General features: G+C 35.2%; 6 protein-coding genes and 1 long non-coding RNA gene across 20 annotated transcripts; 4 read left to right on the top strand and 3 right to left on the bottom strand.

Annotated features, from left to right (window-relative positions):
- Positions 1-907: 907 nt before the first annotated feature.
- Positions 908-6,444, bottom strand: LOC111485555 (plant intracellular Ras-group-related LRR protein 7). 2 transcript variants are annotated; one of them, XM_023132474.1, is made up of 12 exons: positions 6,232-6,444; positions 5,911-6,087; positions 5,318-5,443; positions 4,516-4,585; positions 4,277-4,323; positions 3,940-4,048; positions 3,708-3,793; positions 3,109-3,199; positions 2,729-2,814; positions 2,165-2,251; positions 1,918-2,058; positions 908-1,207 (listed from the first exon to the last, which is right to left on the bottom strand). In XM_023132474.1, the coding sequence occupies exons 3-11, from the start codon at positions 5,414-5,416 to the stop codon at positions 1,948-1,950; spliced, it is 786 nt and encodes a 261-aa protein (XP_022988242.1). In that variant the 5' UTR covers positions 5,417-5,443; positions 5,911-6,087; positions 6,232-6,444; the 3' UTR covers positions 908-1,207; positions 1,918-1,947. The 2 variants fall into 2 exon arrangements, with proteins under 2 accessions (XP_022988242.1, XP_022988241.1); XM_023132473.1 differs by having other exon boundaries at positions 5,318-5,496; positions 6,232-6,443.
- Positions 6,445-6,596: 152 nt separating this feature from the next.
- Positions 6,597-10,818, top strand: LOC111485360 (N-acetylglucosaminyl-phosphatidylinositol de-N-acetylase-like). 4 transcript variants are annotated; one of them, XM_023132212.1, is made up of 11 exons: positions 6,597-6,837; positions 7,151-7,268; positions 7,354-7,414; positions 8,020-8,090; positions 8,478-8,542; positions 8,646-8,690; positions 8,785-8,865; positions 8,999-9,066; positions 9,219-9,267; positions 10,070-10,230; positions 10,420-10,818. In XM_023132212.1, exons 1-11 carry the CDS (start codon positions 6,799-6,801, stop codon positions 10,484-10,486), a joined length of 825 nt encoding a protein of 274 aa, XP_022987980.1. In that variant the 5' UTR covers positions 6,597-6,798; the 3' UTR covers positions 10,487-10,818. The 4 variants fall into 4 exon arrangements, with proteins under 4 accessions (XP_022987980.1, XP_022987983.1, XP_022987981.1 ...); XM_023132215.1 differs by lacking the exon at positions 8,020-8,090; XM_023132214.1 differs by lacking the exon at positions 7,151-7,268 and having other exon boundaries at positions 6,820-6,837.
- A 174-nt stretch (positions 10,819-10,992) lies between these two features.
- LOC111485358 (UDP-glucose 6-dehydrogenase 1-like) lies at positions 10,993-14,343 on the bottom strand. 8 transcript variants are annotated; one of them, XM_023132205.1, is made up of 5 exons: positions 14,103-14,343; positions 13,922-14,008; positions 13,443-13,479; positions 13,099-13,356; positions 10,993-12,650 (listed from the first exon to the last, which is right to left on the bottom strand). In XM_023132205.1, the coding sequence occupies exon 5, from the start codon at positions 12,632-12,634 to the stop codon at positions 11,192-11,194; it is 1,443 nt and encodes a 480-aa protein (XP_022987973.1). In that variant the 5' UTR covers positions 12,635-12,650; positions 13,099-13,356; positions 13,443-13,479; positions 13,922-14,008; positions 14,103-14,343; the 3' UTR covers positions 10,993-11,191. The 8 variants fall into 8 exon arrangements, with proteins under 8 accessions (XP_022987973.1, XP_022987971.1, XP_022987975.1 ...); XM_023132203.1 differs by having other exon boundaries at positions 13,099-13,479; XM_023132207.1 differs by lacking the exon at positions 13,443-13,479 and having other exon boundaries at positions 13,099-13,273.
- LOC111485361 lies at positions 12,635-12,968 on the top strand. The gene is made up of 2 exons (XR_002718659.1): positions 12,635-12,703; positions 12,831-12,968. It is a non-coding gene; the product is annotated as an uncharacterized LOC111485361 (long non-coding RNA).
- A 1,153-nt stretch (positions 14,344-15,496) lies between the features above and the next one.
- LOC111485597 (protein Asterix-like) lies at positions 15,497-17,727 on the bottom strand. Its single transcript, XM_023132541.1, has 3 exons — positions 17,510-17,727; positions 17,315-17,415; positions 15,497-16,006 (listed from the first exon to the last, which is right to left on the bottom strand). Exons 1-3 carry the CDS (start codon positions 17,648-17,650, stop codon positions 15,943-15,945), a joined length of 306 nt encoding a protein of 101 aa, XP_022988309.1. The 5' UTR covers positions 17,651-17,727; the 3' UTR covers positions 15,497-15,942.
- Positions 17,728-18,012: 285 nt separating this feature from the next.
- Positions 18,013-21,758, top strand: LOC111485701. 2 transcript variants are annotated; one of them, XM_023132695.1, is made up of 9 exons: positions 18,013-18,356; positions 18,455-18,539; positions 18,831-18,872; positions 19,245-19,419; positions 19,693-19,745; positions 19,837-20,055; positions 20,279-20,325; positions 20,486-20,542; positions 20,610-20,625. In XM_023132695.1, exons 1-8 carry the CDS (start codon positions 18,115-18,117, stop codon positions 20,538-20,540), a joined length of 918 nt encoding a protein of 305 aa, XP_022988463.1. In that variant the 5' UTR covers positions 18,013-18,114; the 3' UTR covers positions 20,541-20,542; positions 20,610-20,625. The 2 variants fall into 2 exon arrangements, with proteins under 2 accessions (XP_022988463.1, XP_022988462.1); XM_023132694.1 differs by having other exon boundaries at positions 20,486-21,758.
- Positions 21,759-22,062: 304 nt separating this feature from the next.
- On the top strand, positions 22,063-23,926 carry LOC111485725 (transcription factor BEE 3-like). Of its 2 annotated transcripts, none has more exons than XM_023132735.1 (6): positions 22,063-22,871; positions 22,955-23,080; positions 23,173-23,238; positions 23,376-23,447; positions 23,531-23,608; positions 23,684-23,926. In XM_023132735.1, the coding sequence occupies exons 1-6, from the start codon at positions 22,515-22,517 to the stop codon at positions 23,777-23,779; spliced, it is 795 nt and encodes a 264-aa protein (XP_022988503.1). In that variant the 5' UTR covers positions 22,063-22,514; the 3' UTR covers positions 23,780-23,926. The 2 variants fall into 2 exon arrangements, with proteins under 2 accessions (XP_022988503.1, XP_022988504.1); XM_023132736.1 differs by having other exon boundaries at positions 22,065-22,871; positions 23,379-23,447.
- The last annotated feature ends 1,941 nt before the right edge of the window (positions 23,927-25,867 follow it).

Genomic DNA, 25,867 nt, shown 5'->3' with positions numbered 1-25,867 from the left:
TATTCAAGGGACTATTACTATATGGTTAAATATATTATATATATATATATATTCTAGATTGAGAGAGGTGGTAATGAGGTGGTTGATGATCATTTTTTTATTAATTTGTCATATGATTGATTTTAAAATACCAGTCCTACCCCTAATAATGATCAGTCTGTGCCTTTATTTATTCCACTACTTCTATTAAAATAAAATAAATTTTGTATTATAGATTTGATATTTTTTTTTTTGGTTTAATTAATTAATTTTGGTCTTGGGCAAGTTTAAAGCTTTAACTGTTTGGTATGTAGTGTTTATATTAGCTAGCTTAAATTACATAAATTTTGATTGAGTTATACGAGAAATTAGCTTTTTTTTCTTACCCGACTTAATGATTGATATGTCGTTAACTTGTTTCATATGTCCATATTGAAAAATTGACTGTCTAGCTATCAACATATATTTTAATCAGTTAGACTATATAAACAATGTCGTATCCTAAAATTATTTTAAATATTTTCTCGAGCTAATCTATAAACTTCGACTATTTCCATTAATAATTTATAGAAAAAACCACTACCATCATACATAAAATAAATAATAAAGAAATGAAAAAGTAAGCTTGGCATTATTGTGAAAAGTTTAAAGTGACGTAAAAAGATTCGTCAAAAGTCTAACAATAAATGATTAATTCTCACCCACTGTATCGTAACACCCACAGAAAAGAGAGAAAACTGTATCCAGATATTTACAATTTCAATATTTTGTATTTATTTGAAAATACGCAAAAAAAAAAAAAAAAAAAAAAAAAACAATTCGGAAAAGCAATAATTCGCATTGAAATTAACATCGAATTTTTTATTTTTTTTCAATCACACGCAATTATTATTGTTATTATTATTTTAACTAAATAATGTATTGTACGAAGAAAAAGAAATCGAGTAAATATTTCGCATTGGGCCTGGGCCTGGGCCCAAAATAGTATTGAGATTTGGATTTCAAATTTATACAAGGCTGCTCAATGATAAGGCATCTAAACAAAAAAACAGTAGAATGGCTTGTGATTTTATACATGCCACTGTGCTGGCGTTGGTGTCCTGTTCTGTGTAAATTTTATTCTGCAAAAACACTGCACAATAGTCCAGTCACCATCTCAAGATTCTTTCACCATTTTGAATTTACGGCAACCAACCAACAAGTAAACAAGCAACCCATCTCCATGAATCTGTACAGAAGCAGTCAAAGTTGAAATGAGCAAGTTCAGAGGACAGATGTAGCAAAAGAGAAGGCAGGGAACAAGTCGGCCGTTTTAAAAGACTAATAGCTATAGTATATGTGAGACCCCATATCGGTTGGAGAAGAAAATAAAATATTCTTTATAAGGGTGTGAAGACGTCTCTTCAGCAAACGTGTTTTAAAAACCTTGGGGGAAGTCCGGAAGCAAAATCCCCCAAAAAAAATCCCAAAGAGGACAATATCTGCTAGCGACTGACTTTGTCTGTTACGGATAGTATTAAAGTCAGGTTCCGAACGATGTGCCAACAAGAAGGTTGAGTCTCGAAGGAAGGTGGACACGAGACGGTATGCCAACAAGGACGTTGGGCCCCGAAGGGGGTGGATTGAGAAGTCGTACATCAATTGGAGAAAGGAACGAATGCCAGCGAGGACCCTGGGCCTTGAAAGAGGGTGGATTGTGAGATCTCACATCGGTTGGAGAGTGAAAATAAAACAATCTTTATGCGGGTGTGGAAATCTCCCCATAACAAATGCGTTATAAAAACCTTGAGGGGAAATTCGAAAGAAAAAGTCCAAAAAGGACAATATCTGCTAGCGGTGAGCTTGAACTGTCATACTACTAGTACTATACTAATTACTAGCATAAAATATTGGAATGAAATCTTTTGAAGTGTTCATACAAAAGGTTGAGAAACTTACAAATTGTTTATAAAGCCAGTGCAATGGTTTTTATAGGTCGACACCCTCATCGAGGCCCTTGGAACTAATCATGACATTGGAATCAATTTGTTTGTCAATTTTCTTTTTTCTCCTTGCTTCAAAATCCTCGAATCCTTCCATCTGGCAGTCCATGGGAGAAACAAGCAATATTAATAAATAAGCATATTCCTCTTATTTTCTGAATAAGGTTCATTATGACGAAGTGCGATTAAGAAGTAGACCACACCTGCTGAAATTGATCCATTAAAATTGGATTACCATGCAAAGATACCTTCTGCAATGCTTTGCAATCTTTCAACAGGCTTGACGGTAACTGAAATAGAAATACAATACCACAGATCAAATATATTTATGCTAGAAGGAAGATTAATTACTAAGGCTACTATGCCTAAATTGTAGAGAAAGAGCACTTTGTGCATGCAAATTTGGGACCCAATTTTATAGCAACAGACAATATATCAGTCGGCTGTGCAAATGGATCTTGGATTATCAGTAATGAGAAATTTGGATGATAAGTCTACCAATTGACAGATCTCCAATCTAAGGAACTAGTTTTTCCTCATTACGTTCAACTCAACAATCAAGATCCTCGGCATATGGATTTCAATTCCAGGTTAGCAAGTTATGGACTAAAATTCAATATATCTAGCAAGGACTACAATCCTCCAGATACATCTCAAAAACTCAAGGAGATATTCATTTTATGTTAAATAGGAACTTGGTCACGACTACAATCAGAACTGTAAATTTAGGATGTTAAATCCTGGACGAATAGTTAAAAAAAGTCTACCTGGCCGATATTGTTATTGTCTAAACACAACGACTTCAAGTGAATCAGATTGCACAAAGATGAGGGAAGGCCTTCCATGAGATTGTCTGAAAATTTGTTCAAATGTAAACAGATCATTGAATAGAATCCTAATTCCTTGCTACAGAACCACAAGTTAGGGGACACCTTATAGGTCTCCAAACATGCAATCATACAAAGAAAACTAAGCAGGAACATGGCCGGTCATACACTAATTTTTTGGAATAATTCTCCAAAGTGTAGCAGGAGGCCAGCTTACAATAATTTGTTCAATTAATAAAATCTTTGCACGTCTAAAAGGGAGAAATGTTAAAAGTTCTATATCATTCATGCTGCCAAATAACTGTCAAAGTAATATGTACCATTCGCTTGCAATTCTTCAAGGGAGAAGCAACTTCCTACTGATTCTGGGAGTGATATTAACTTGTTGTTTGATACATTGATAAGCAATAACTGCATCATCAAACCACGCGTTAGTCCTGAAAGTTGATGATCCGCAAGTTTTACCACATCAAAATAAAAGGTTAAATGTGGAATTATATCATTTAAAAAAAGTTCAGAGCATTATCTTCCTAATTGAATTTTGATAGACATTAGCATCAATTTCGGTCCACATGCAATGAAGTTTACTGTTAACGTCACTATAAATACAAGTGTTATGATGTTGAGGCTTTCAAGATCTCAAGGTCTTCGGGAATTATGCTTCAATAGAAGTGCTTCCCCTGGATAGATAATTGAACTTTGCCCAGTCTCACCCCATGTTAAGGGCGTGTCATTTCCCACAAAAACAAAAGATTAATCTCATGAGTAGAACCTTGTTAGATCTACAAAGAGGTTACTAATCCAATACTTTGATTCAATGTTAGAAACAGCATAACTTGAAGTGCTCTGCAAATGCAACCAAATAAAAGATTACAGAGGAGGTATATCAGTTAAAATGCTGAGAATAAAATTCACTTACATTCCGCAAGCTTCCAATGGTTTCAGGTAAGGATGATAGCAAATTTCGGGAGACAGATAAACGTTCAAGCCTTACTAGCTGACCCACTACACACAAGAACCGACATTCATTAGGAATGTATTACAGAAATTTGTAAAAAAGACTAACAGAAGTTGCAGTAGTGTGGGGCAGAAAAGTTTATCGCTTCTTGCATTCCTTTTTAATCTCTTGTTAAATTAGATAAGAAAATTACATTCATCGGGTAATGTGGTAATGTGATTTCCATCAAGTATCATAACTTTTAGAGATTGGAGCTTCCCCAAATTCATTGGTAAACGCTCAATAAGGTTATCTGCCAATATCTGAAAAGGAAAATGAAAAATGTGAGATAAAAGTATCTTAATTGTTATTTCTACTTCTAATAAATTTTATAAATCTAAAAGATAAAGGAAAGATAGGGTTCAAAGGTTCTATATGACATGTTCAACTAGTGAGAGCTGAAGTACCAAGCTCTACAAATATGTGTTTTGATAAAAAATTTTGCAAAACAATAATGCATCAGATGAGCAATAATGAAATACAATCCCTACCAGACGCTGCATGTTTGTTAATTTGCAGACTTCCATAGGAATATCAACTGCAAAATAGTTAGAAGAGATAAGTTAATACAAGTATTGAAATTCTTATTCATTGGTAATTAGTAGTCTCATTACCGCCAATTTTAATTAGATAATAGATGCAAGGATGATTACAGTCAGAAAATAGCTTTTCAAGCATAATTGTGACCACGACAATGAAGTCATAAGAAAGGAGAGTGCAAGATACCCACCTATTTTATTGTTTGTTACATCAAGGGTGCGGACAGATCTGTCCAGGTCAAGAACTTCATCAGGAAATGTCTGTTCCAACATCAGTAGATGTGTGAGTAGATGGCTAACAAAACTGACTATGGTGCGAGCATTTCCAAAGAATGACACGAGTTATTGGAATTCATCAATTCATATAGTACTTTTCAGAATGACTAATTGTTCTATGCAGCAAAAGCTCGATCCAAACACTCCAAATACCATCAATATCAATATAGTCAAAAGTAATTGAAAAGCAAGGGTCCACATATGGCTAAAATTTCCAGATGACCCTATTTACAGGCTCCTATCTGTTGAGCATTAAGGTACCTTTGTCAATATCTTTCTGAAAAATACAAACAAAAAGAACATGCATATACAGGACTTGCAACCGTAATCTTTCTTTGATTGTCCCAACAGGAAGAACTATTTGGAATCCCCTAGTACGTCGGTTTTGTAAGATATATTTTACTCCTTTGATGAGATTTCTTCCTAACTGAAAAATCTAATTCATAATTTCGAACGATTCCATTAGCTATTTACATTCCTAATTCACCTGCTCCACCACATTGAGACACACAAAAATAACTATAAAATAAGCACATGGTCATAATAGAGCAAAATAAATCTTATAAACAGTCACTAGTAACCTATAACCTCCTACAAAGAAAGCCATGTATCCGTTCGATGGATGACTATAATTCAAATAGAATATGCATAAAAAGATGCCAAACCCAGCAAAAGAATAACATAAAATTCATATAGAAAAATAATAACAAAGATAACCTTCAACTTTGAGTCTCGCAAAGCCACTATGCCAGTAGCTTGCCATCGCGCAACTCGGCTGGCCTTTGAATCTGTGTTCTTGCTAGGATAGCACCCCATGTTGCCAGCAGAAGAGAAAAACTCAGCCTTGCAAGAAAGGAACAAGGATGATACTGATGACAAGCCTTTTAAATCCGTTTCTGTTACAAAAACAATCAGAAATAGCAGAACTGAAATGTAGCACTTTCACAGAATTTGGAACGGGTCAAGCACTTCACAACTATACTAGGACCTAAGAGTTTGGTTTATTATACCTTTCCAATGGTCTTTGCTGCCTAATAAATATGAGCAAAAATTAATAGCGTGTTACTGCAATTGTTAGAGTCGCGGAGACCGTCCAACTAGGTGTTCTTAAGGTTCGTATTACATTTCATTCATAAATTTGTATCAGGTTTGACTTCTAATGGCGAGACGCATTGTCCTAAAGCTTGGCATACGATAAAATCATGCATTACTTCCTCACACATCGTTGATCAAGTGATTTTCCGTCACATTTCAGATAATTTGAACGCGAAAAAAGTGAAAAGAAACTTAAAACTTCTCAAACTTCGTACCTCGGATATACGTCTCCGTGCCTCTACAGAGAAATTGAACAATCAAACGACCGCAGCTTCGATCATCGATGAACAGAGATGCCGAAGAAGTTTCGACTAACCCAAACTGGAACCAAACAAAAATGGTATCCCTGCTTCGGAGAAGACAGTATTGACCAAAATTCCTGAATTGAACAGCTGCAGAAGGATAAATAGTAGAGATTGATCAACAGAAACCCGAAGATCGTAAGGAATAAAGTAAAACAGCGAAAATGGGCTTGCAGGTCAGAGATGAAAATAATAATAAATGAACAAGAAGATCATTGAATTTCTCTGTAAAACCTTGACCAGGTGAATGGTTTGAGAAGACAATCGAGGCGGATATTAAAAGAAATGCTTAAAATAAAGATCGATCTTAGGATCGAAGCCGTTGAATTGAAATCAGACGGAGAAGATGATCAGAGCCAAATTGCGCGGGTGAAAGCCTGTAATCGGCTTCCAGTTTCTCCGTCTATCCGAACAGAGAATCTGAATAACTATTTATTGCATTGAAAATCACTACAAAAATATATAAAATATTCGAAATTATTATCAAGAATAGGAAATTAAAGGAGAGCAATAAATTATTTTTAAAATTTAAATATTTATTAAATACAAAAATTAAAAAATTTAGACAATGGATAAACCTAGACAAGCTTAGATGTAAAAAAACGGATTTTTCTTTTCACCAAATATTAAATTTCCCACCAATCACCGGAGTTGGTTTCCAGTTCCCACAAAGCAATTCACCGTCTCCTTCACGATCTCACACTCTTCTAGCTTCCTCCAGTAGAAACTTCGGAAAATTCCCGGAAAATCGTCGAGAAATTCTCGCCGGAAGTTTCAGAAGTCGCTGAAAGCTCATGCTGTATGCTCCGTAAATTTTCCTGGAAGGAGACGAAGAAAAGAGTGAGTATTCATCAAAGAGAGTAATTTAACGAATGTTTTCTTATTTGAGTGATTTTTCTCGAATCAGGTTTTTCTATGGGCATTTAGCTCATTTCCCCTAATCTGTCTCCAATCAATTTTACGTCTCTGAAACTAAGTTGTTAAATCTGTTTATGTCAACTGCGTATTAACTTTCTTTTTCTCATGCTCTTTAACTCGGATATGACTTCTGAGAATCAGGAAATGGAATTTGATGGAGTTTATTGTTTATTGTTTGTTCTCTTTTGGCATTCTCGAGTTAATAATGCATATATTTGTCTGTAAATGATTTCAGGGGAGTTCTTTGATGGCTTGGCTGTTGGTTATTACTGCCTTCGTTGTAATTTGGATTGCTTCATTATGCAAAATTTTTCATGCATCAGTTTCATCATCCAGGAGTGCTTTCTTAAATGGTGGTGTGATCACGGATTGTTTTGTCAAATTTTTCTTTATTCTTTAACACTAAAATACTGTTCTCTGTCATCCTTTGACATATAGATGGCACTCCTCAGAAGAAAAATATCTTGCTGGTCATTGCCCATCCAGATGATGAGTCTATGTAAGTTGTTTGCTGCCATTCTTTATTTTGCTTGCTGTGTTTATATCTTGCTCCTACGACAGATTTTTTTTTTTATAGATTTTATCTCATTGTCCATTGTTTATTTTGAGTTCTGAATGAAAATCTTTGTTACCTAAGTCCCTGCAGTTCTCCTTGCTGAAAATTGAATTGATAATGTTAATGTAACTACTTCTTCCATTTATACTTGCTCAGATTAGAACGGCATTTAAGATGCTCATAGATCAAATATTCAACTCGGACTTCAAAATTTAATCTGTGAACATTTGTTCAACAAAAACAATAATATCTACAACCAGAAGAGTTTAGAAATAATTGATATTTGTTAAGATGTATTATATCATTGGAATCGGACCCATTTTTACCGTATCAGTTGTTGATGTTCTCATTATGTGCAAATGTAATTAGTTCCTTACAAGTTCGTGGAGTTCAGCTGTCAATTTTGTACTTCACATACAAGGTCTGCTCACCAAGTTGTATTAGAATGTGCAATTTTATTTCTATTTTTATTTCTTTATAATTCAATATGTATGCAATTTATACCTTTTTATCTACGCCTCCTGATGCGGTTTTGCTACCCCTTGCAGGTTTTTTTCTCCAACAATGAACTTCCTCACATCAAGGGGCCATAAACTTTATATTTTATGCATGTCAATTGGTATTTCACTTCAGCAGTTCACTAGTTGGCCTTCTTTCTTTTATTAATTTATGTATCAAAATCTTGACTTGCATCTTGTGAATCCCAATTTCACAACTTAGGGCTTGTTTGGGGGATTGCTTTCAAAACCATTTTTGTGTTTTTGTGTACAGAATTGTTTTGTTTACATTTAAAACCACTTATAAATGATAAAATTATTTTATATTTAAATTACTATCCGTAAACACATGATTTTTCATAGACATAACAACTCTGATTGTTTTATAAAACAAGTCATCCATAGCCATTACAACAAACTTCGAAACCAATTATTCGAACATATTTTTTTGAAATAGCTTCCAAACGACCACTTATTTTTTTATTTTTTGTTCTTCATTTATCATATAGGTAATGCAGATGGCATGGGAACCATGAGAAGAGAAGAGCTATACAAAGCTTCCACAGTTCTTAAGGTGTTTGAAAAAGCTGGTATTTAAAAAATAAAAATGAAGATAATATCAATAATATTTTGATCTTTATTTATCGAAATTTGCTTTTGTTTTTATTCAAATCTAGGTTCCCCTCAATCAAGTGAAGATCCTGGATCATCCAGATTTGCAGGTGTGACTTTTAAAGTGTCTGGCTGAGTTTGATAATACTGTCACTTCTCGACATATCATATGAAGAATGTAATCCAATATAATGATGTCGTCAGGATGGTTTTGGCAAAGTGTGGGATCATAAATTGCTGGCAGGGATTATCGAACTGGAAATATCAAGCCATGGGATTGACTTGGTAATATCTTGGATCTGTTTAACTGGTTACTGGTGCAATACTGATATCATATCTACATTCAATTTTGGCTATCTATATTTTTCAGTTTCTGTCTGATATGTCTTACATTCAGTTCTTTCACTTCTTTTAACAGATTATTACTTTTGATAGCTATGGAGTTTCCGGTCACTGTAATCATCGTGATGTGCACAATGGGGTGCGGTAGGCTGCCTTCTAAACTTTTGATTTTCTTAACGTTAATTAAAAGAGAATTCTTACTATCATCTCTATGTCTAGTATAATCAATGATGTATTGCTCCTCCGCTCTAATAAAAAAAATCTTTTACTTTTCTTTTTCCAAATGCTGTAAACAGAGGTTTCTTGCACAATAAGGCTCCACAAAGTTTTGAGGCATGGGAACTAGTAAGTTTTCCTTTTCTACATATTTGATTCTCATTAAATCACGTTTCTATGTTGGTTAACTCGTGATTTTAGGATCCCACTTGCAGAATTCTTGTTCTTCCTACGTTGAGTGTGAGATCCCACATCGGTTGGGGAAGATAACAAAACACTCTTTATAAGGGTGTGGAAACATCTATCTAAAAGATGCGTTTTAATAACCTTGAGGGGAAGTCCAAAAAGGAAAGCCCAAATAAGACAATATCAGCTAGCGGTGGGCTTGGGCCATTTCATTGAGTTTCTATTTCCATTTGTAAATGCCTAGAAGTTGAGCTGTTCAGTGATCCATAATTCTATAGATACTTTAGTACTTAAATAGCAGGAATCTTTCCTTATCTGTGTTGAGGCTACGGAATGAGATGGAAGCCAAGTTATGGCTCAATGAATTATTAAAATTGATTAAACTCATAAATGACTTTTGGCTTGTTGATATGTGACAATTTCAAAGGAAATTCGGTACCAAAACTTATCACCATCCTTTGTCGACCAATGCATGGCATAGCGTCTATCAATAACATGTCTGTCTACTACCCATCTGTTTTCAGGTCTTCAGAGTTCCTATCTATAGCTAACTTAGCACCATCTTTTATACTATCTTTGTGTCACATGCATGCCACAGTGTCTATTAATGACATGTCTGTTGTAACCGATCTTCTTCGGGTCTTTGGGGTCCCAGTCTCTAGCTAATTGGTACTTCTAACACTTCATCAACTTTTGAGTTCCCTTTTCCATGAACTTATGTTTACTTTTCCCTGGCTATTCTCAGGTCAGTACCAATATACTGCGCAAGTATAGTGGTCCATTTGATATCTGGTTATCTAGTATGTTTTCCAAAGAGCACCCAAGTGGAATGATGCATTGCTTGTTAAATGAACGCCCACGGCAAAGCTACCTCGCAATGGCACAGCACGCAAGCCAATGGGTTTGGTATGTTTGTTTTGTGAATTTTATTTGAGATTAGTCTCTTATCGTAGTTGTGTTTCCACATTTGAGAGCTTCCCACGTCATGGTTATTTCATTCCCCCGTTCCCATTCCATTCATAAGGACATCTGGATTTGGTTGGCTGGAAAACTCCTTTACCCGTTGCTTTAATTGCCCTACTCTTTGTTTGGCAGGTTTCGGAAGCTCTTCGTTACCTTTTCCAGCTATACCTATGTCAACACACTCAAAAGAATTAACTAGCCATGCTGTTATAATGCTATACGATGTTACAGCATCACAGATATCTACTTCGCGGGAACTGTGGATTCGGATTTCTTCATTTCATGTGAGGTTTCTATTGTAGTCTCTCCCCTGTTTCTGGTGCGTTCTAATGATTGTGCTTTATTACATTATAAGAATTCACCTGATTTTACTCATTTTTGGGGAGAAAACTTATGAAAGACTGTCGTTTTCTGTAATTTAACATGGAATTCAGCTGGTGAACTAAACTCCATTGACAGTGCTTGAAAATGTGGACTTGGTCATTCTATCTAGTTCGATAATATATAGGTCGTGGTTTTACACCAGTCTAATACTAATCCTTTGCAAATCTGTTGAAAATAAGCAGAGAATGACTTGACTCGAAAACTCGAGGTCATCCAATCATTAATGTTGTTTATTGACCCGAGAAATTGTGTGAAATGATAACATACAATGAATAAAAAATAAAAAATTTCAAACTTACTTAAATCGAAATATGTAAACACTAAAACTTAATCAACAATTAAGTAGCAGAACCTTTAAAACAAAGTAAATTTTATATAACCGTGGAGGTTTGCTCTGAAAACAATTATAAAAATGTGAATCAACTTGCAGGCAAGAAAAAACAATGAATAATAGAGAAAGAACTAATCATCAAACTTTAATCTTGGAGATTAGACTCCATCTTTTATATCATTGGGACTTCTATGCCATAACAGGCATATCCTTGAGCCATGGATCCAGTGGTTTTCCAATGGAATAGACTATGAATCCAATCTCCCTCAGCCTTTGAACATCAACAACATTTCTGCCATCAAAAACAAATGCAGGTTTCTGCATTTGTTCAAAAATCCTTTGGAAATCAAGAGTCTTGAATTCATCCCATTCAGTAAGAATGCAGACTGCATGAGCATCTTTAGTTGCCTCATAGGGGTCCCAAGCAAAACTGACTTCCTTTGCCGCAGTTGGGCTCACTGGCTGCAAGTGGATTGGATGGTCCCAATCAAACTTGTTCATAGATAAGTCCCTTTGAATCTGATCCTCAGTTACTTGTGGGTCATATATACTCAGTTTTGCCTTGTCCCCCAAAAGTCCCTGGCAGACACTAATCGCAGGAGTTTCCCTTGTGTCACCTGTATCCTTCTTGAAAGCAAACCCGAGAATTGCTATCTTTTTGCCTGAAACTGTATTGAACATTGAAGAGACAACCCGGTTTACAAATCGGTTCTTTTGGTAGTCGTTGACCTTGATCACTTGTTTCCAGTAGCTAGCAGCTTGATTCAAGCCATTGCATTCACAAATATAAATCAAATTGAGAATGTCTTTCTGAAAACATGATCCACCAAAACCAACACTTGCATTGAGGAACTTGGGTCCGATTCTAGTATCTGTTCCAATGGCATGGGATACCTGTGACACATCTGCACCAGTAGCCTCACAGAGTGCTGACATTGCATTGATAGATGAGATCCTTTGAGCCAAAAATGCATTGGCAGCTAACTTTGATAGCTCTGCAGACCACAGATTGGTGGTGATAATTCTTTCTTCGGGCACCCACTGCGCATATACACTCTTCAAAGCCTGAACTGCCTTGAGACCATCGGGAGTTTCTCTCCCTCCTATGAGAACCCGGTCGGGGTTAAATAAATCTTTAATTGCAGTACCCTCAGCAAGGAACTCTGGATTTGAGAGAATCTGATATTTGATTCCCTTGCTGTTGTGGATAAGAATCTTTTCTATTGCTTCTGCTGTTTTTACAGGAACAGTTGATTTTTCAACAACGATCTTATCTGATTTTGATACATCAGCAATCATTCGGGCTGCACTCTCCCAATATGTGAGATCTGCAGCTTTGCCAGCTCCAAGGCCTCGAGTTTTTGTTGGAGTATTAACTGAAACAAAGATTATGTCAGCCTCTGAGACGTGCCTTTCAACATTTGTGCTGAAAAATAGGTTCTTTCCTCTGCACTGCTTCACTACATCATCAAGACCGGGCTCATATATTGGGAGTTGGTCACTATTCCAGGCTAAGATCTTGGAAACAGAGATGTCAACAACTACTACTTCAATTGTGGGGCATTTTGATGCTATCACTGCCATCGTAGGCCCACCGACATACCCTGCTCCAATGCAGCAGATCTTCACCATTTTCCTCAGTTGGAGCCTGAATGGAGGAACAGACAATCAAACCAAAGAGCTTTTCTTTTCCCAGGTATTGTGTATGTTTGGGGGGAGAAGAAAATAATGTGGAGGGTCAGAGAAAATGCGAATATTGACTTAGGTTGAAGGTAAGACAAAGGAACAATAGTATCGAAAAATATCAAAGCCTCAAATTCTATAGAAGAATGCATAGCTTAGGTATATTTTCAAGATCCTTTATGCATATTGCATGTAATAAAGAGATTATGCACAATGAGCATAAACTTACAATATTGGTGACATCCTACCCCACAAGTTGTGAACAAATAGAACCCTTTATGCATATCCATTTTCTAGATAAATAGCAATCAGAAAACACACATCCAAAACGGTATAGATATTAACCTATTTCGAAACAAGTTATGAAGAAAAACATGCACACACTTAAGAATTAGAACTGATAGATGCAGTACCTCTAATAAACTTGAAGGGGTTATGTTGAGTAGTGAAGAAGACGGTCAAGTTAGGAGACCCACTGAAGCTGAGTCTTCAAAACAAATGAGAGCAAATTTCTATAAGAAAATAAGATGCCTACAACCTCCTTAAATAGTCCAAGAATGTAAGTAAGATCTGCCTGTACCTGTGCAACTTTCACAAAGCAAAGAAAAGCGAAGCAAAGTCAGATTTTAAAAGCTGTGGGAGGACATTCAACACGTTTAGAGAAAGCAACTCTGCAGGAAGTAACAAACAAGGGGATTCAAATCATTATTGTAATTTTATCTTGGAAAAGTAGGAACCATCCAACAAGGAAAACCACCAAAATCATGTTGAAGTAGAGCAGTCCTTTCGTTTTCCTGAAGAATCGTGGAAAAGAACAAACTATAATAAAGGAAAAGAACAGAAAGTTCACAGATCTATAATTGCTAGTTGGTTGAGAATTACACATTGACAGACATAGTTGTACAAGTTTTACCAAGTTAGAAAAGGAAACACCATGCCAAGAATTAAGCATTCTTTCCATATATTCCATTGGTAATATTATATTAGTTAGCCAAAAAAGTAAGCCCAAAAATAAATTGAGAAAAAAACCATTGGTCAAAGGCTATGTACCAACCCTGGTATAGATGGAAAGAAAGTGTAATAACATTCAAAGATGCAAATCCCACCTCCTCAAAACTAGGGTAATCTCAGAAGTACAGCAAGAAATTGTAAGAAACGAAACACCTCAAGGAAAAAGGCTTTTATGAAGGGAGAAAGAGAAAGGGAAAGCAAGCAAGCAAGCAAGGGTAAGCTTACCGTTTGTAGACCATAAATGGAGGCATAAATGCAGGGCGTTGCCGAAAACAAGGGGCGGGGGCGGGGAGGGTTTGAGTGGGATCAAAGCTATGAAGGGAGTCATTTAATGAGAGAAATGAGGCAGTAATGCAAGGAGATTTCTGAGACATTAAGCTTGGCATTGAATATTAATGAGATTTACCTCAGAAATCGGCCCTGTAATTAATCAGCAGAAGATGGAAGAAACGTGAAATGCACTGCGAAGGGGTTATTCATTTGAGACGCAACGGAAGGAGAGAGAGAGGGCGTTCCTGTTGCATTGCAGAACCATGAATGATCGACAAGGAATTTAAGCTTTGAATAACGCTTCGTATTCCTTCCTTGGAAATGGAAATCCACTTTTTGCAGAGACACAGCACAGATACTGTTTCGTTGAACACTATCAAACTTTTCTTTTCTTTTTTACTCTCTCTTTTTTTAAATTTGAAAAGCTTTAAAAGAAATTAATAGCCTTACTATTTTTTGTTTTTGTCTAAAAATATTTGATTTGGTATAGTGACGTTGAAAACAAAGGAAAATAAATAAATTTTCAATAAAAATATATGGTTCTTACGTTATTAACAAGAAATACAAATAATAATAATAATAATAATTCTTCCATAAATAGGTTGAGAAATCAAAAAGAGAGCAAAGAATTTGTATGGAAGAAAAGCAATCAAGAGATTCAAAAGATGGTGATAAAAAGAAGAGCGATTTGTATGACTATGAAGAGTTTGAGGCGATAATTGGTCACATCAACAAAGCTACCCATTTCAGTCCCAATCTTTTGTCTATCCAATTGATCAATTCTCCATTTTATTGCCAACGTTTGAATCAAATTTATAAACAAAGTAGCGTTGGCTCAACTAAGAGGATCATATGCCAAGGTTGATTTCACTTACTCGGAAGTTATGGTCAATTCTTCCTTCTTTTAATTCAATTCAAAGCTGATCAATTTTATTATGTTTAGGCCGTCAACAAAAAAGAAAAAGAGAGATGGTTAGAGGAACCACAAAGCAAAAGGGGATGATTTTACCTGCCACCGGGAAGTTATGGAAGCAAATTAAGCAAAACTTGGCCAGTATTCTTTGGAAGAAAGATGTGAAGTAATGGTTTTATAATTTCATGAATGGTCATAAACTTTTAAAAGTGTCTAGTAGATTACTAAAATGTTTTACATTTATGTTTGAAATCTCGCTACCCACTTAGTCGAATATAAAAAAACGTCCTAGTTTGATTATTGAAAAAATTACAAGTTATTTTTTAGATTTAAAAACATACAATAAATTTTATGTCTAGGCTCAAGAGTAAATATGATCCATGTACAAAACTGAACATAAATAAGCTTTATCAATATGCTGCTATACACAAGCTTTTTCATTTTACATATATAATGAAAATTATGATCGGAATGAATTCTAATTGTTTAATTTAAGTTGAATTACTAACTTGTTATTTATAAGAGAAATTTTATTTTCATTTTTTTTCCATTAATAAAAATCTAAAAGAAGTGAGAATTGACGAACAAGATGAGGCTGATGGAAGTCACACATATTATAAGTAATTCTTCCATAACAATACTTTTGAATTCATAATAAATTCGAATTAAATCATCCAAGTTCCAACCTCATAAATCAACTAAACAAATCTAACCGAAACCAACCTCGAGCTTAGATAACCCACTCCCCCTACAAAAATTTCGAGTTAATATGAATGCTAAAGAAAAATCTATTTATTGTAGCATCTCACTTGGCTCCACACTACGTATCTTCTTGATGGGAGGAGTAAGCTCATCTAGGTACTCATCTAGGTACTACAATATCACTTATCAAATAGTCAAGGTGCACGCAAACTGACCCGATATTAAGAAAAAAACATATTGTTGGCCCCTATGTTCGTTCTCCATCATAATATAAAAACAGTCACCATCCCTAGAAAGCTCCTAAAGTAAATTAGGTAAAAGAAAAAAGAAAAAAAGATCGTAAACATTCTAAGCGAGGAGTCTAACTCTTCGTTCCTGGTCGCATAGGACTCAAGTAATTGGTTACTAATCCCATGATAGCAAACCTGGATTTGAGACCAAAGATGAGTTAAAACCACAAATGGATATAAACCGATGCTAATGAATCATAGTAAAATGTTGACTATGTTAACAGAAATATCACTCAAGCTAGTTGACTCAAGATGATCTGCTTAAACTTGAAAACCAATTTGAAAACCCAAGATGACCTGCCTAGACTGAGTTTTACCGAAGAAAATTTTATGAACATCACCTACCCTCTATAGTTTTGTATTCCGCCCTGATTGTCCTCAAACTATTAGTTAACATTACAGACAATCATGCTACCCTCTCTCATTTGTCTTGAGGTTCTTAACCCATCATCAAAGGGAGAAACTAAGAGATGCAGTTTCACAGGTCAGTTGGCCTCGTGCGCATTTTAGTCGTCATGCCACAACTCACCCCAACTCAGGTTGGACGAACAGCATTTTGAATCAACGGAAGAACAACCAATAGGTGGCACTCTCATTACACACTCATAACTAAATCTCTGCTGTATTTTTCTTTCCCAAGTAACCGTCAGGAGTACAAACAGGGTAGATATTAGAAATGTTATTAGGATCCAAGGACAGATTGGTATCATCAGCTAAGGAGTTTGCTAATGAGAGGTGGTTATAAATAGAGTGAATGGGAAGCAGGTGAAGGCAACATTTATGTAGTTATCTAAACTTGAGTTTGCTTGAGAGAGGTGTTCAAGTTCCTCAGATTACTTTGAGATAATTTACAACAAATTCTTATTTTGCAAGTTCTTAATCCAAATCTTATTTCAATTCTCTGGTTCCTGTTCGCAAGAAAAGTAATTTTTATGATGATTAATCAAAATTTACAAGTCACATGATCTACGACTCTAAAGCCATGCATAAATGAAAGGGTAAGAAGCAAGAATACAAAGGAAAAATAAAAATGGCAATCGAAATTTGCCAAGGGAGAATGTTCATTGTTTGCACACAACGTTTTGAGGCTGACATGAGGTAAACTAAAACTACAATGATAGATGCCAGTCCGTAACTAAGATTCAAGGTTCCTAAATCTCAAGTGTTGAGGACGCAATCATTTCTGAATCAGAAAGATCACAAAACAATATTGCTAATGTAAAAGACTGTAAATACTATCTCTTCTATCCTTACTTCAACTTATATATTCTTGGATGTTGGTTCGATCCCCTAGCTAATAAATATTGATTGTTGCATTTACAAAGCGCGGAAAAGACCACCTAGGCCGAATTTAGAATGTTCAGATCTCAGACAAACCCAAATTTACCAAATAATACATATGAACTAACAGAAAATATAGATCGGGAGGGGAAGAAAACTCACATCATGGCCATGGAAATCTGCTTGAGATCATTTTCAATATTCCTCATATTCGCAAGCGATTGGGCACAAAATATGATGGCAAGCCACGAACTAAGCTTGTACTGCCCAATTTCAACCAAAACCAAGAGAGTCACATGAGTAAAAAGTAAGCTCGCCATATCTACCGTATCAGTGCTCGAAAAGAAGCAGAATTACCCTGAACATGACACCGGCGATACCGAAAACTACGGCAATGAAACCGGAATAATCGACGGGCAGATCTTGCGGATTCACTGGCGGAGAAACAAAAGGCTTCGCCGCCGACGGCTGCCGTGGATCATTCGCTGGTGTCGACATCGCTTGACTGACTCTCGAGTCTGGACGACTCAGTCTCTTCCACTCGCTGGATACGATTGCTTTTGTGAATCCGGTTCTTAAGCTTATACCAAACTGAATTCAACTCCGGTCTATTATGCGGGTTGGATTTTCAGGCCGCGTGAAGGATGCGATTGGTTTAGTTGAACCGAACTGAACCCATCAAATATTAAATGGATAGTTTCCATATTTCTTTTTTATATATATTAACAAGATTTTGAGAATATAAAGTGTTATTTAAATAATTTTGATTTTTTAAAAATGTAAATGAAGTTAAAACAGTGGTAAATATTATTATTAATTTATAATTTTAATTTTATTTAAGGTTATATTATACATAAACCGCTCCCTCTCTTTTCTTCGCTCCCCCAAGTTAACAGCATTCTGCCTTCCTCCGCCGGCCGCACTTCAATTGCCTCGACGACCGGACAAAAAGCCTTATCACCATGGAGGCTCAGCATTTCTCTACGCCTCCTTCTAAAGGAGCTATTTCGAAATCTGGCAGCATTACAACACCAAGCTCGTCACCTCTACTTCCTTCGGTAATAAGGTTATGGCGGCCATCAGCGCAAAGGAACATTCGGAATCAGTGGTCGAAGTTGTCTTCACTCAAACAACAATGGGCTTCTTCTTCTTCTAGCGGGCGATCTCATGCTACATCTGTTGTCAATGCCTATCTATCACAAAAGTACTTCCATAAACTCCTCTATTTGCTCTGGTCTAACATGGTTGCTAGGTCTTGCTTGTTTGGGATTTTTATTGTCGGTTTTTTGGTTTAACTCTCAGGTATATGCCTTCTATGGAGCTAGGTTCTCTCAGTGACATGCTTGATATACGAAATAAAGCTTGTTTAAAATTGTCTAAGCAGCAGGTGATTTTTTATCCTAGCTGATAGTTTGCTGGATGTCATAATCTGTGGCGGAGCTTATTAATCCGTGGATGTTTAATTTTGAAATTTGATTTCTCGTTGTGATCTTCCTATCAGCTTAATTTTTTTAGTCTGTTGGCGATTTAGTATGCTACAAGAGTCAAAGACCAAGGAGTTTTCTGTTCCAACTTTGCTCTAGACAATTGCTTATTCATGACTTTTGGGCATGGAGAGATGAAAACAATCTTTCATGATTTTTACTAACACGCTGTGTACTATTCAATCTTGTTTCAGGAACTCTATCGAAGTAAACTCTTATCTTCATACAACGACATGGTACAGGTTTTTTTTTTTTTTTTTTTTTTTTTTTTTTTTTTCTTTTTTTTTCTGTTAATCCATTAGAAATTAGGCCAAAATCATTGCGTTATAAAAACTGTGTTAATTTTCTTTTCGCTCCTCTATGATCATTATCCAAGAAGTTGTATGACATAACCCAAAGTTATTTTCCCCGTCTCCGAAATGACTAACTCACATGGAGAAATTTGAAGCTTCTGTTTAGCCAAAAATGTGTGTGTTTGATCTTATTTAATGTCAATAATAACCTGAGCAAGCAAAAGCTAGAAGTTTCTGTCTCCCTTCACATAATTCTGCTGGTTCTCTACTCAACCGATGTTCTGTAACATATGTGTTTTCAAAAGCTTTTCGCAGGTTGATGTTGTAGTTCAGATGGTCAACACTTGCAGATTGATGAGATGTTATTTCAAGGGAACAAGTAGTAGCACGCTCATACAATTTTCCACTAGCTTTGAGGACAATCAAAGTGAAGATGCTGGAGATGGTGGTGGCATCTCCGTATTTACATCATTGACAATCCCTTGCTTTGGTGCGTATGAAGTTTCTAAGACCTCATTAATCAGGCTTGCACTTTTGAGTTCGTAAGGAATGAAAATTAGTTATAACCCTTCGAGTTCACAATGAATGAAATTTTCTCAAGACAGTAGGAAAGAATTTGGATCTGACACAAACTTAGATGACAATAGGAAAGAATGAAAATAAGCCTTTTGTTATCGATGTACTTTATTTTGATGACAGTAGGAACGAATTTGGACCTGACACGAACTTATTACGAGTTTTTTCCTCCTTAATATGAACTCAGAGAAATTGGCAGAGGAGCTTGTTCAAATGTTCGGGTTGGAGCTGAATCTGAAGGTAATTGAATGACTAGCTGCCTGCTTTGAGGTTTCGTCAACATGATATTCTTTGTTCAATAAATTTTCCTTTTATTTCTTGGTTGATGCAGCGGCAGCTTTTGATGGAACTTCTTTCTATTAGTTCTGGATCCTCACAATACAGCTTGGTCTGGTCGGAAGAGCTTTACTCGGGGGAGTTCGACAACTTGCGTTTGTGCAACTTGCTCTCTGAGGAAACTAGCACACCGCTGCATCCAACCTTGAAGGGTCGTGAATCCAATACACATATGGTTAGTCGTAACCATCAGCCAAACCCAGAAGTTTTGCAGGTCTTGAACTCTTTGCTATCCACATCAGTGCTTTAATAGTTAAGATTCATAAGACATGCATAAGCTCGCCCTTTGCTTATCACTTTCCGAAGTTCATCCATGGAACTAAGATCATTTTCTTTTCTATTTCAATATTCATTAGACATGCAGAAACTTGCCGTTTGGTTATCACTTTCCTCAGTTTATCATTCTGCAACACCACTAATAAGACGAGTTGAAACAGGTCTATCTTGTTGCATGGCTTGCAGACGTGAACATACACACAAAAAGGTAAGGACAAAAGTTTTTTTTTTTTTCCCTTCCCTTGAGTTAAAATATAGAGATAAACAGGTAAAACTTTGAGCAGTTGGGTTTATATATTTGAAGAGCGCAAAACTGGCATGTTGTGGTATGTCTAGAAGTTTGTTAATTAGGGTTTTTCACATTGCAGAGTAGATGAAATATTTGAAATAGTTAGCGAGGAGATACATGTCAGCCTATCCTAAGAGGATTAGAGGGGATCTTCTTCATGATATTGAAGCTGATGAAGAACAAGCTTTGTGATTCTACGTCGTGGATTGATCGACATGGGCGCCCCTACGAACACAGAAGACAGGTTTGTTAGAACTCTGACCATAATTCTCATACTGATTATGGGATGGTGGTGGTTGTTTATGGTCGGAATCAACAGCCATTAAAACTTAATGACTAAATCTAACCACAGCTGTTTCTTCTTCTGGAGAAAGTGAAGGGTTGGTGCAGTGTTTTTTTTTCCAGCCATTAAAACTTAATTTTTGCAGACAAATTAGGCAACTATTTGTCACATAGATTTGATTTGATTTTATATTAAGGAAACATTAATGAAATTTAATGCATTTCTCGTGCATAATCCCTTCCTTAATCACACAAAACACCCTAAAGTTTGATTTAGGATCATCATTTGGGAATTGGGATTGATACCCACAATAATTAATTCCCTCAAAACATCTCAATCATAAACCATACCCATTCCCATCAATTTCATTTTCATATTGGTAGAAACCAAACAAAAACTCTTTAATGTTCATCCAAGCACACCTTACCATACCATTCCAATATATTCAAGGCCCTTCCCATAATTAACCCTATAACCCAACTATTTAACAAATAGTCCTCTACAAAAGTACTATTTGCAAATAGTGGTGCCACACTATACATGAATTGCTATATGCCCCTTCTTCATATGGATACATTAGGCAAAAGAGAGATTCAATTCCTTTTTTTCTTCTATTCTTTCGTATTTGCCCTTCATTACTTCTTATGGTTGATTCAAAAGGGAGAAATTTCAATTATTCTTTGAAAGTTGTGATTTGCCACACAACCCATATGTAAGCCATAACTTTCATCCCCATTCTACTCTGTTTCCCACCATTTTTGTTGTGAAGTTGGGCATTCAAGCAGCTGGTTCATGAAGCCACAGGTTTAGAAGACACTAAAGTTTGAATTGGATACGAAATTACAGTGAAATTAATGATCCTTTATTCTCATTCATTCTACTCCCAAGAACCATTCATAGATAGTGACCCAAAAATCAAAGTTGAAACCTTTGCATGTTCAAGTTTGAGGACCGCTCATTTTGAGCAAATTAAGCTGTTTTAGAATAAAGAAAATGTCTTCAGAATCTAAGATTTTGTTTGGGAATCAATTCTATATTTCTAGAATAAAATATTATATTGTTCTTGTTATCGATTTTGTCGTAAATTCATGTAAATGAAACTGGTTTTGTAGTTTTAAAATGGTTATTTTAGTTCAAATATATAGACTAAAACTTTCGTTGAGATACTAGATTGAGTTATGATTTGGATCGAGTTGAGTTCAAATTATCTAAATTTATTATTATTTTTATTTCATTATAATTATATTATATTTAACTTGGTAGGTAATTTTTCAAAAAAATATATTGAAATGGTATTGTAAATCTTAATTATATATAACTAACATTTTATTAGTTCATTATTTAATAAACCTTTTTAGAGTAAAAAAAAAAATAATAATACGAATGCAAAATTAGTATTGTAGCTATAGAGGAAGAAGAACGTGAGTGATGATAGTTTATTACAACTGTTGATTAGGTAGTTACGATCCATCCAAATGAATGGGAACAATTTTAGAAATGATTTTGAAAGGACTAAACTTTAAATAAATTAAAAATAAAAAAAAAAAGCTTTTGGATATATGGGGTGTGGGGGGAGGGGGGAGAGGAAAAACTAAAGGGCATGACGTGGGCCCGTATTTGTTGTTGGATTATATCTCCTGAGGTGTGGGGTCCACTTAGGGAACACAACCATAGAAGCTGGTCTCACCACGTGGCCACCCACCAAATGCTTCTCCTTTTCATTCTCTTAGATGTAACAGTTTCCTGATATCAACTCCAAACTTACAATCCCTGTAATCCTCTTCTCTATATATAATCCTTTCCCACCTCTTCTTCCTTCCCATCAATGGCGGATTTCCCTCCCCACTTCCAGACCTTCATCTCCCCTCATTCCATGGAGGATCCTAGTCTCCACCTTCTCCCTCCTCCCTACTCTGTTCCACCCAACCCACCTCCTAATTTCACCAACTTCTTCCCATTCTCCAGCGACCCCTTCTTCCCCCACCAACCGCCACCGCAGTTTCCACCACCAAATCCGCCCGAACCCACCTCCAGCTTCCCACTTTTTCCGTCCCAAACTTCTCCCCCACCACCACTCTCTGAATTCCTCGACATCAAGAAGAGAAAATCCATGGATGTTTCAGAAAGCAGCTCTGGAATCTCAACTCCCCAACTCTCTGAAACAGGGTTCAACACAAAACAAGTACACCATTTAAACCAATTCATTTCAGCTCCTTCTCATTTGAATCCATGGCGTTAATGAAGCTTTCCTCTGTTTTCTTACAGAATTCAAGAAAAGGGAAGAGACTGAAACGAACAGAGATAGAAGAAGAGGAGAAATCAAGAAGAGAAGTGGTTCATGTTAGAGCCAGAAGAGGGCAAGCCACTGATAGCCACAGTTTAGCTGAAAGGGTAACTCTCAAATCATTGCTAATCATCTGCAAAAATACCTCTGTTCCTTTGTATATCATAATCAAAACAATTGCTATCAATCAATCAATCAGGTGAGAAGAGGCAAAATCAATGAACGACTAAGATGCTTGAAAGACATTGTCCCAGGATGCTACAAGGTAAGAACAAGAACCTAAGCATATTCTTGTCAAAAAAGTTCTTTTTTTCTTTTTTCTTTCAAGAATCTTGTTCTTTCTTTTTGTGGGTAATTTTAAGAAGAACAAAAGTGATTGAAACTTAATGTTTAATGGAATAACAGACCATGGGGATGGCAGTCATGTTGGATGAGATAATTAATTATGTTCAATCTCTGCAGAATCAAGTAGAGGTGAGTTCTTCAAATTATACATATAAATGAAGAACAAAAGGGATTGAAACTAAGTTTTTTTTTTTTTTTTGGTTTAATTTCAGTTTCTGTCTATGAAACTGGCTGCAGCTAGCTCTTTGTATGACTTCAACTCGGAGGTCGATGCCATATCAAAATTACAGGTAAATTACGATAGTAATTGATATCTTATCCATATAGTGCTATGCTCGAGTTCATAATCGTAGGTATTGTTGCAGAGAGCGAAGGCACATGAAGCAAAAGAAGAATTGGAGAGATTGATGAGAGAAGGATATGGAGGAATAGGTTGCTTCCACTCAAATTTGCCCCTTTGACTTTTATTTCTGGAAGTCAACATTAGAAGATCATCCATTTTTCAGTTTTTTTTCTTTTTTTTTTCTTTTTATGATTTTATAGATAAATTTGGTTCTCCATTTATTTATAATAGGTACTTAGTAGAAACAGCTTATTCCAATGGATAATTCTACTGTGTTGAAGGAAAAAAATGTACATGTACAACCAACTCGAGCATACCAATTATTGTTTGTTTTGTTTTTTCAAAGAAACAATAATTATAAATATCCGTGTCTAGGATTTGACACATAATGATTCCGTGCTATATGATCATATTACCTATTTGACTTACACTACTAATAACACGACTTGTTTTAGTATGTTTTATATTCACTCGTGCTTTTTTTGGAGGTAATATGTTTAACTTTGAAGCTCGTATAATTGAGCCACCAAAAATAAATTTATACCTTATTAATATAAGAAATATCGATTCTTTTAAACTTTTCTGGAGCATAATTTCGTATATTGATAATCATTTTAATTTAGATGTGGTTGGTTCTGATTCAAACGTGCGTTACATCATCTTTTAATTTTATTCACGACCCTAAAAAGTTTTCCTTTTATTCTTTATGCTTAAAAATCTTTCCACCAAAAAAAGATAATAGAGTGGTAGTGGAGTGTTAAGAAAAGAATATTAAAATTCCTAATACATCATTAAAAAAAATTAAAATTTAAAATTTTTGAGTTCTAATTGGATAATTTTAGAATTTCAAAATGGATGGGCACTTTTTAGAATTTGACATGAATTAAAGTAATAATAGTCGAGATTAAATCAGAGTTTTTGTTGATGCATGAATCTTGACGTTGGAGGTTATCGATGTGATATCCGAGTTGAGTCTTAGTCATCGAGATCATAGAATCTTGTACTGGTGTGGTACGATTAAGGATAGTATTAGGTCTAAATAGTGACTCTTCTCTATTTACGAGGTGAAATGCGTTAAAATCTTTTACTCTCTAGAGTGTAGGTAGGTCAATTGGAAGTCCACTTGTACTCACTATTCACTTTGGCACGTTTGAAGTCAAGCTCACCGCTAGCGAATATTGTCTTCCTTGGACTGTACTTGAAAGAGTATCCTCTCAAGATTTTTAAACACGTCTACTAGAGAGATGTTTCCACACCCATATAGGAAATGATTCATTCCCCTCTTCAACTGACGTGGGATTTCACATCATCCCACGTGGCTATCGTTATTCGACTTATAACAAGTTCGATATCAACATAAACATAGTTCAACTAATTAAAGCATTAATGTCTCGATCCTTTTATGATAAATTCAAAATCAACAAATTGATTAAAAACCAACTTTTGGCAAAGCTTACCCGATCTAACAAGTCCAAGTGCATAGCCACATAAACTATTCTTTTAAACCCAATTCAAAACGCCTTTAAATAATTAGAGTAATCGTCTCTTAAATAAATAATTATGCGAAACTTAATGATAAAAATAATAATAATAATTGACATGAAATATATTATATAGTTAATGTATATAGATGGTGAAATGCACGAGTATTGTCCCACACTGATTTTGATCAAAATATTCTAAAGTTGGCCGACCTAAATGTACTTTAATAAATTTACTTTTCCAATGTAAACCAATATATTAATGAATTAAAAATTAAAAAAAAATCATGAAGAAATCACATGACATATACTATTCTAATGTTTTAAATAATTGTACTATAGTTGCTTGTCATCCTCCCAACTTTAAATCTTTCACTTTGTCTCCTATTATTATTATTATTTTTTAATCATTTTTATTTATTTCATATATATGCTATTCAAATATGGATGAATAAGCAAGTACATATAATAGAATTTATATAATTTCAATAATAAAATAATATTAATTTCTTACGTGATTTATAGAATAAAAATAAAAATAAAAAAATGGTTATGAAACGAGACCTTAACGTTAACGTTAACGTCCAGCTCAGCTGTGGAAGGGAAGGGTATGGAAAGAAACAGATGTGTAATTAAAATTAGTGAAAAGGCAACAGCTAAATTTTGAAGAAAAATAATAATTAAAATTAAAATAAAATATATAAAATAAAAAAAAAAAAAAAAAA

The sequence above is a fragment of the Cucurbita maxima genome, unplaced genomic scaffold (genome assembly GCF_002738345.1).
Source record: "Cucurbita maxima cultivar Rimu unplaced genomic scaffold, Cmax_1.0 Cma_Scf00010, whole genome shotgun sequence".
In the NCBI taxonomy this organism is placed as follows: domain Eukaryota; kingdom Viridiplantae; phylum Streptophyta; class Magnoliopsida; order Cucurbitales; family Cucurbitaceae; genus Cucurbita; species Cucurbita maxima.
This window is presented reverse-complemented; position numbering and strand designations above follow the sequence as displayed.

Coding starts and splice junctions, on each gene's coding strand:
- LOC111485725 (XM_023132735.1), top strand. CDS start 22,515: ATGGCGGATTTCCCTCCCCACTTCCAGACCTTCATCTCCCCTCATTCC. Junction 23,081..23,172: donor GCCACAGTTTAGCTGAAAGG/GTAACTCTCAAA, acceptor TCAATCAATCAG/GTGAGAAGAGGCAAAATCAA. Junction 23,609..23,683: donor ATGCCATATCAAAATTACAG/GTAAATTACGAT, acceptor GTATTGTTGCAG/AGAGCGAAGGCACATGAAGC.
- LOC111485358 (XM_023132203.1), bottom strand. CDS start 12,634: ATGGTGAAGATCTGCTGCATTGGAGCAGGGTATGTCGGTGGGCCTACG.
- LOC111485360 (XM_023132212.1), top strand. CDS start 6,799: ATGCTCCGTAAATTTTCCTGGAAGGAGACGAAGAAAAGA. Junction 8,543..8,645: donor AAGCTTCCACAGTTCTTAAG/GTGTTTGAAAAA, acceptor ATTCAAATCTAG/GTTCCCCTCAATCAAGTGAA. Junction 9,067..9,218: donor GATGTGCACAATGGGGTGCG/GTAGGCTGCCTT, acceptor TGCTGTAAACAG/AGGTTTCTTGCACAATAAGG.
- LOC111485555 (XM_023132474.1), bottom strand. CDS start 5,416: ATGGGGTGCTATCCTAGCAAGAACACAGATTCAAAGGCCAGCCGAGTT. Junction 4,324..4,515: donor TGTAACAAACAATAAAATAG/GTGGGTATCTTG, acceptor ACTATTTTGCAG/TTGATATTCCTATGGAAGTC. Junction 3,200..3,707: donor CCATTGGAAGCTTGCGGAAT/GTAAGTGAATTT, acceptor TTGATGATGCAG/TTATTGCTTATCAATGTATC.
- LOC111485701 (XM_023132694.1), top strand. CDS start 18,115: ATGGAGGCTCAGCATTTCTCTACGCCTCCTTCTAAAGGAGCTATTTCG. Junction 20,056..20,278: donor CAAACCCAGAAGTTTTGCAG/GTCTTGAACTCT, acceptor GAGTTGAAACAG/GTCTATCTTGTTGCATGGCT. Junction 20,326..20,485: donor GTGAACATACACACAAAAAG/GTAAGGACAAAA, acceptor TTCACATTGCAG/AGTAGATGAAATATTTGAAA.
- LOC111485597 (XM_023132541.1), bottom strand. CDS start 17,650: ATGTCGACACCAGCGAATGATCCACGGCAGCCGTCGGCGGCGAAGCCT. Junction 17,416..17,509: donor TCGCCGGTGTCATGTTCAGG/GTAATTCTGCTT, acceptor GAAATTGGGCAG/TACAAGCTTAGTTCGTGGCT. Junction 16,007..17,314: donor CAGATTTCCATGGCCATGAT/GTGAGTTTTCTT, acceptor TCTCAAATCCAG/GTTTGCTATCATGGGATTAG.